General features: G+C 37.5%; 1 protein-coding gene and 1 non-coding gene across 2 annotated transcripts; one reads left to right on the top strand and one right to left on the bottom strand.

Moving 5' to 3' along the window:
- Positions 1-430: 430 nt before the first annotated feature.
- Positions 431-802, bottom strand: LOC145588554 (uncharacterized). Its single transcript, XM_081645192.1, has one exon. It carries the CDS (start codon positions 800-802, stop codon positions 431-433), a length of 372 nt encoding a protein of 123 aa, XP_081501318.1.
- Positions 803-1,928: 1,126 nt separating this feature from the next.
- Positions 1,929-2,035, top strand: LOC145590402 (small nucleolar RNA R71). The gene has a single exon (XR_014102007.1). It is a non-coding gene; the product is annotated as a small nucleolar RNA R71 (small nucleolar RNA).
- The last annotated feature ends 6,853 nt before the right edge of the window (positions 2,036-8,888 follow it).

Genomic DNA, 8,888 nt, shown 5'->3' with positions numbered 1-8,888 from the left:
GCATATTTAAGAAGAGGGGGAAGGGGTTTAAGTTCAACCTTATGAGGAGGCGTAGTCCTCTCCTCTTTTACCTCCACATTAAGCACTTCCACTTTCACTTTATTGTGAACTAAAGGTTACTTGAGCAAAAGATCATACCCCCTTGTTTCTTCATCTTCCTCAACTAAGCCTCCCGTTAGGATAGCTTGTAAAGGATCTCCTTCAATCAAATTCTCTTGGAACTCCTCTAAGTTCCTTTCTAAAGTATCAACCCTATGAACTTCATCGAACGATGGCTTTTTCAATGTTTGGGAGAATGAGAATGAGATTTTCTCATCTCCCACATTCAATGTTAACCTTCCTTCCTTCATATCTATAACAACACCCGCGGTGTTCAAAAATGGTCTCCCCAAGATGAGGGGTACTCTTGTGTCTTCTTCCATCTCCATTACTACGAAGTCACAACGCACAAATATTCTCCCGCTTGAACCGGTACATCTTCAAGAATTCCCAAAGGTAGCCTAACCGTGCGGTCGGCCAATTGTAGGGACATTCTCGTTGGCTTCAAGTCTCCAACTTTCAAACTCTTTGCTATAGAATAGGGCATCAATCTCACACTTGCCCCAAGATCACATAAAACATCCATAGCTTCCAAGTCTCCAATCTTCACCGGTATTGCATAGCTACCGGGGTCACCAAGCTTTTGAGGAAGCTTGTTTTGAATGATAGTGCTCACCTCCTTGGGAAGGGAGATGGTAGCACTCTCCTCAAGCCTACTCTTGTTGGATAGAAGATCCTTCAAAAATTTCGCATATGTAGGCATTTGTGACATAGCATGAAGAAAGGGGATATTCACTTAAAGTCCTCTCATGACTTCAAGAAAATTTGAAAACTTTTCATTCAATTTCTTTTCAACAATCCTATGAGGGAATGGAATGGGAGGCTTGTATACTTTCATGGGGGGCTTTTCTACCTTTTCCTCATCTCCATCATTTTTCTTTTGTGGCTCCTTTCTCTCAACATCAACTATCTCAATTTCAAACTCACCCTCATTTCTCACCACAACTCCCTCATCTCTCTTTTGTGGCTCCTCTTCACTCATAACCGGTCCTTCATAACCTCTCCCCGATCTCAAAGTAATGGCCTTAGCTTGCTCCTTTGGGTTCACAACCGTTGAGCTTGGAAAGTGACCACTAGGATTGGAGGATGAACTTCCAACTTGTTGCGCAATTTGAGCCAATTGATTCTCAATTATCTTGTTGTGTGCTTGAAGTTGTTGGATGTTCGCTTGCATATCCGCATTGCTTCTTCCTTGTTGTGTAATGAAAGTCTCAAGTGCGGCTTCAAGGCTAGATTTTTAAGGAGGTGGAGAAGCGGGTTGGTTATATTGTTGCCTTTGTTGGTTTTGGTCCCTTTGATTAGGGTGACGGTAAGGAGTTTGTTGGTTTTGTGGATGGGGTTGGTTGTATTGGTTTTGAGGGGGGTCTTGGTTTTATTGCTTCCAACCCGTGTTTTGTTGGGGTTTCCAACCTTGATTGTAGGGTTGAGAGTATTGATCATTTCTTTGCCCAATAGTCGCAGCTTGCTCTTGGTTAGTTGAGTTACAATAGGAGGACAAGTGATCATTTCCTCCACAAGTCTCACAAGACATGACTTGTTGTGAAGAAGAGCTTGGAGATGTAAGGGTGGCTTGATCTAGCTTATGAGCTATCATGTCAAACTTTGATGCAATAAGGTCTATTGCACTAAGATCGTGGATTCCGCCCTTCTTTGCTTGAGGTTGCCTTCTATCACCTCCGTATGCGTAGTGCTTTGCCACTTCTTCAATCATCTTGTATGCATCATCCACCGATAGCTTTTTAAGGCTACCACCGGCCCCGTTATCAAGGTTGGCCCTTGAAGTAGGAGTAAGACCATCATAAAAGCTTTGAACAATGATCCATGATATGAAACCATGGTGTGGGAATTTTCTAGTGTAGTCCTTGAAACGCTCCCAAGCTTCACTTAACGTTTCATCGATCTCTTGGTTGAAATTGGTGATTTTTCTTTTTAGTTCGGCGGTTTTTCCGGGTGGACAATACTTTCCAAGGAAAGCTCTACTGACTTCATCCCATGTGGTCAATGATCCCTCTTCTACCGTTCTCAACCAATGCTTTGCTTTGTCACAGAGGGAGAATTGAAACATGTGCATACGGATGAACTCTTCCGTAATGTTGTTTTGCTTGATGGTTGTGCACAATTCGAGGAAGTTATCCAAATGAGCAAAAGGACACTCATGAGAACTTCCGCCAAATTGATCACTTTGTATCATACGGATGAGTTGAGGTGAAAGCTCAAAGTTATTTTCATTCGTAGTAGGGAGACGTATGCCACTCCGAAGTGTGAAGGCATTGGGATGGTCATAATCTCGTAGCAATGGTGGAGGAGGATCGTTATCACCCATGTTATCTTCTTCGTTGGTTGCAAAGATTTCTTCCGGATCGGAATCCGAATATACAATAGAGAACTCGGGTGTGCCTTGCAAAAGCCTCCTCACGTTTCTCAAAGTCCTATTTAACTCAGGATCAACGGGAATAAGCGGTGATTGCTTACTCTTCCATGTCATGCAAGGTCAAACAAAGCTAAGAAAAACGTTAACAATGACAATCACAAGTTAAAAACACAAATATACAAAAATAAATAAGAAAAATTATGATACAAATACACACATTTAGACTCATTCAACAATAATACATTCAATGTGACTTTGCCTCCCCGGCAACGGCGCCAAAATTTGATAGGCCGTCGTCGAGCCTACCAAAGATAAAGTCCTATCTTGGTCTCACTAGCTAATAGCAAGGGTAATAAAGGGTCGAACCCAAGAGAGGCGTTGAATCAACCACCGAGATACTACCGTTTAAACAATCTAAATGAAGTCGAAATTGGTTTGGTTTTTATGTAACATGTACTAGTTCAATCAACTAATACTAAGGGGTGATTAACAATAATTAGAGAGTTCTAGGGCTCGGGATATACCACTAAATTTCGTCACAAAACAAATGGCATGTAGCAAACAATGATAATTTAAGGGGATAATATAGGGGAAGTTATCTAAAGCACCCAACTACTCTCTCAAGCTAGAGGGATTACTTGAATCATGAATACAACCTACTCTCGTGGTTACAAAGCATAAAACAAGTGTTAAAGCATAATCACGATGACAAAAAGTATTCCCTTGACTGGAAATTCCTATTCTCATGGCATTTCAAGTCAATTAAGCATAAGGGAGCTAACTCAAGTTCATCTCTCGATCCTTCGTTGAGAAAGCTTGGATAATAGTTCTAGCAATGGCCATATACAAGAACTAAGCAATTAAACCACTTAGGCTCAACTAATTAACACCCAACAATTACCAAATTAACACATGCAACTAGTAATTAGTGACTACATTGAGGGTTTTACCCAAACCCTAGAAAATTAGACTACTCACAATCCATGGAGATTAAAGCAATTAAGGATTTCAAGTAACTCATGAACAAGATTTAACTAAAGATTAAGCTAAATAATAATCTAAGCATACAAGAATTAAGCAAGATAATTAACAATCAAAGCAATTAAAATGGAATAGAAGAGTGAGAAAAATATTACTAGAAGCTTGAACTTGAATAACAATGGTGGAACTTGTCTTCTACAATGATTGAGAATGAAATTTCCAAGCTATTAATTATAATCTAACTAATGATTTGAGAATATTTGTGTTTCTACAATTACAAACTAAGAGGAAGCACTAAAAACTTGGCTGCCATCAAAATGAGCTCAAAGGGCGATTTATAAAGACCCCCAAATAAAAAAGACGGAGAAAACAAGATTCGGGCACGGCTACAGGTCAGCACGGACGTGCTGAGGTTAGCACGGACGTGCAGCCAAATCTGCATGGACGTGCTGAGGTAGGCACGGACGTGCAGAGCCAGAGGAAGAGAACCAGATTGCTACTGTTTTGGCCAGGGGACCCAAATGTGGCATGGACGTGCAGGCCTTGAACTTAAGAATCAGTTTTGAAACTGATTCAAGCTGGGCAAACCGCACGGACGTGCTAGAATCGGCACGGATGTGCTGAGTAACTTGCACGGACGTGCCTAATTCTGCACAGACGTGCGGGATCTGGAAAATGCAAGCTGAAGTTCCTAGTTGGTCTGATGCACTCCTGCACGGACGTGTAAGGCATGGCACGCCCGTGCTGGCTCTCTTAGGCCCTTTTCTTCACTTTTTCTTCGGTTTTGCTCCATTGTCTCGGCTTCTAAATTTGGTTTATCATCCATATGCTTCAAATGGTCGTCTTTGAACCTAAAAACTCAACAAAAACACTAACAACCCGTGAAGCAAGGGATACACAAAAGTTGAACAAAAATAGAGTAGAAGTGAACCAAAATGCCAATATGCCAAGTAAACAAGGTTCGAAATCACTCAAAAATCATATCAAATAACAAGTTATCAGTAACTCTATCTCTCCTTTCTCTATTTATTGCTTTCTAGTATAGATTTATTTGCTTTCTAGTGTAGTTTTTATTGCTTTCCTATATGAAAAATACAAAAAAATTAGAAAATTAAAAAAATACAAAAATACGTTCCAATAAATTATGAATCATGATTCCCTGTGCCCCATACTTGAAAAATATTGTTTTGATTCTTAGTATATGATGATAAGCATTGTGGATTTGTTGATCATGATTTGAAGTTTGATTGCTTGGATGCCTTAACATGCGTCAAATTTGTCCAACTACTTGTGAATATAGTGCTTGACTAGTTGATTTGGTTAGAAATGTGTGTTAGTTCCTGGTACGTCAATGAATTTAAATATTGGTTTGCAACTATGAGTAGTGTTTCATGGCTCATTATTATGCACATGAGGAGGACGAAGGCATTTGTTCTTTAGGTGGCCTTCAGATGATATTAGTTACATTTGTTCCCTTCTTGCTACCCATGTTGTTGCCTTGACTTTTTGTTGTTTATTAGTCATTTTATTTTTGATGAGTTTGGAAGTTGAATTGTCTTGAAAAAATAAAGTACGATGATATGAAAGAAAAAAAAAAGTTCGGAAAAAGAAAAAAAAATGTTTAATGTTCAAGTATTCTAAGTGAAGGTTGATCAAAAGAAAAGAAAAAAAAAATTGAGTTTCAATGAAAAATTCATGTTTGATAGTTTAGAGTTTGTGATTCACTCGAGTTCTACATTATTATATTTTTATGAGTGAAATTGTAAGAGTTGGGATTGTTTGATATTATTGGAGTTGTATTTGGTGGATTTTTGTTGGAGTTGGTTATGTTGGAGATGTTGACCATTATTTATATTGATCATGGGTCTTATTAGGATTTGGCTCCCTTTAAGCATAGCTTTTCTTTCACATATTCCCAAATATATCCTACCCTTTTTCCCTAGCCTTACATTACAAGCTTTAAAGACCTTCCGACCTTGTGCATAGAGTTGTGTAGATGTGAAAGTGTTGCTTATCAATGCAAGTTATGATTTGACATATTTCGAGTCGACTAGTAGGTTGAGTGTATGTCTTTTTAAACACACGAGAGTGTGAGTTGGGAGGGCATTGTTCACATTAAAGATGTTGGGATGGAGAGCGATCGAGTACATCTTTTACTCGCCACATAAATGAGAGTTGAGTGTGTGAGCACTAGTCTTGAATTCTATATGCTCATGTGGTTTGCCCTACTTGACAATTGTTGGGGAGGATGAGTGATTAGATGAATCAGATTGATTGACGTTGAAGCATGTTTATTAGATTTGCCTTGAATTGTTGGTTCTTGATTTTGATTATTTCGGGTGAGGCATGTTTTATGTATTCATTGATGAGCTCTTTGCTTAGGGACAAGCAAAAGTTCGTCTTAGGGGATTTTGATATGTCTACTTTATATGGTGTTTTACCCCCGTCCCTTGGTCGTAATTAGTAGTGTTTTTGGCTCGTTAGAGCCACTTTTATTACTAATTGGTGTTTTCTAGTGTTTTCGTAGTTTCGGTTGAGTTTTGTAGGGAATTGCATCTTTGGAGCTTTTTCCCGGGATTATTGCGGTACAACTACGAGCATTTGAAGGCATGACCGATTGCTTTTGGACACCGAGTATTCAAGACCCGAAGTGGAGATTCGAATTGGGCCAAGAATAGAGCCCAATCCAAGTCCAGCATATAGCCGGGCCCGATCGGGCAAGCTTTGGCCCGATCGGGCGGATGCCCAGAACAAGAGGGCGAAGAGAAAAGGCGGGCCCGGTCGGGCGGCCCTACGCCCGATCGGGCGCATGTTTCTGGGGAGGCTTCTTCGACGATTACTTAGTTTCTAATTAGGAGTAATTTCGGGTTATGGTATAATATACGATTTTTAATGCTTTTGCTTAGGACCTCTTCTCTTAGACTTTCTCTCTCTACTTTGCTTTAGATTAGTTTCTCTCTCTACAACATTGTTCTCCATTTTTGTTCTTAATTCAACTCCTTAATTCCGATTACTTTGGTAACGATTTCTTCTACTTTAATCTCATTAATTTTACTTTATTTCTTTCATCATGTTTCCTTTAATTGCTTTGTTTAGTTTATGTTCAATTATGTCTGAGTAGTTTTCTTTCCAGGGTTTATGGGGGATCTATAAATAATATGAAGGGGTAAATTATTATTGTTGGTTATCAATGCTTGATTAATTTCCTATTGATTGATTTAATGCTATGCAATTAGATTAGGCCTGGTGTAATTGTATGAGTTTAGCAATATTGATTCGAGATTCGAGAGATGAGAATTGATGTTTAGGCTTAGTTTCAATAGGCGGACTAATTTATAAATGATTAAGTCGAGATTCGAGAGATGAGATTTAATACCGGTAAATTAACTCTGTGATTGTAATACGTAGCGAAAGCCCTTTATGATCTGATTAATTGATGCATTGATGATTGATTGTTATGTTTTCCCCTGGAATATTGTTTATTGGTGAACCTATGCCCTAGGCTTTTATTTCATTGATTTTTCTCCTACTTTTATTCCTTCCCACTTATACTCTTAGAAGTTTAGTTCCCTTTTATAATTACAAATTGGTTACTTGATAATTTAGATTATATTGATTAATTAGGAATAAATTAACTCGTTTCCCTATGGTTCGACCCTTCTTCCCTATCTGCATAGTTAGTGGATTTAGGTATTATTTTTGATTGGGTGACTACGACTTTAGCCTGTCAGGGGGGTTTAATTTATTTTTTTTTAATTTTTTTTTTAAGTTTTTTCAAAATTAAAAATAAAAATAAACAAATTAACCAATTAAACTAGAACACGTGTCCCATGTTTACCTGTAAAACAAGTTACCAGTTTTTTGTTTCATTTTAGGCAAATACATGTGAAAGGTGGTGTTATTCTAGAATAATTAAAAGGCGGTGCTATTATTAGAAGACCGCCCAAAGATGGTGTTATTTTTGGCAAATTCCCCTTATAAGTATCCATGTAATGGTCATTATTATTAGCTCATCACAATGCAAACTACATCTTAAATTCAACGTCAAATAAATACTAGCATGATTTATGGTATCACCAAATCATTTTGCTTCTAAGTATATTTCAACAGTTGATTCTAGTAATATCAAGAGCAACAAATTCGAGTTTTGCAAAGTTTGACATGATTCAATGATATAAAACAATATTATAAAATAAGAACTAAGATAGTATAATAAATATGTACTTCGTATATGCCAAGTTTCGATCAAAACAAAGTTCAAGCTAAGTATTGGCGTAAAAGATCTCAAATTTTGCAAGTTAATATTTGACAGTTATATAGCTATGTATATAAAAACTTTACCAAGAAGATAATTATACTATTCTATCTAGAGGGAATTAACGTTTATGAAACCACAACTAATTTAAGTTAGCTATCATAACAAACATAAAATCTCAACTAATATAATATACGTAGCATTATCTTTCTGGTTGTCTAACTTATCATTCTAGTTGCCTGACTTATCGTAATAGAACATAGCATCGTAAATATTTGACTCTAAAACTCAATACAGTAATTTTGCAGGACCTATATTTCATCGTCCAAATTTAATACGAAACAAAATTCCATGGTTATTCGTTCAATAATGTTAGCTCATTAAAAATTTTGGCTTAAAAAGAATTGACGTGTAATGGTCATTCAAGGTATAATACGGAGTAAGTTATTAAACAAAACGGAGAAAATACATATTCTTTAATAATAGAATTATGGATTATAAACTTTTAACCTGAGAAAGAATTCAATTCAAGAAGAGTCTGACTAATTTGTTAATTCATTAAAACACCAAAGCCATAACTAATGGGTAATTGATATAACCATACAAATCATTGATCAAACAATAAGGAAGTAAATTATATGTAAATTAAAACATTTAAATTGTAATATTATTAGGCCATTGGCTTAAAGAATTGATGATGCAAAAATATAATTGATATTGATTAATAAAATCACAAAAGATAATTAAGAGTTGATCAATAAAAGGTATGCGATCAAATAAACAAACAGAGAATTGCAAATACATACATTGATATATGCACAAACATATAACACGGGGTATATGATCATCAGTATGTTGGAATTAAAGAAAGCGAACTCAAAGGGGTCTGACTTGGTTACCCGATCGGGCGCGAGAAGAGTTGTAAAAATTGGAGTTCCGCCGCCCGATCGGGCGAGCCTCGCCCGATCGAACGTGAGAAGATTCGTAAAAATTGGAGTTCCGTCGCCCGATCGGGCGCGAGAGCAACCCAGTTTTTCTGGATGCTCGCCCGATCGAGCGGGCTCCGCCCGATCAGGCACGAATCAGTCCGTTGGACTCCAACGGATTTCCTTGGATCCCTCTTCTTGTTTTAATTCTAATTATTCCTCATTTAAGGGGTTGATTATGGTGTTTTAATCACCA

Source organism: Chenopodium album, chromosome 17, assembly GCF_948465745.1.
Source record: "Chenopodium album chromosome 17, dcCheAlbu1.1, whole genome shotgun sequence".
Lineage (NCBI taxonomy): Eukaryota > Viridiplantae > Streptophyta > Magnoliopsida > Caryophyllales > Amaranthaceae > Chenopodium > Chenopodium album.
This window is presented reverse-complemented; position numbering and strand designations above follow the sequence as displayed.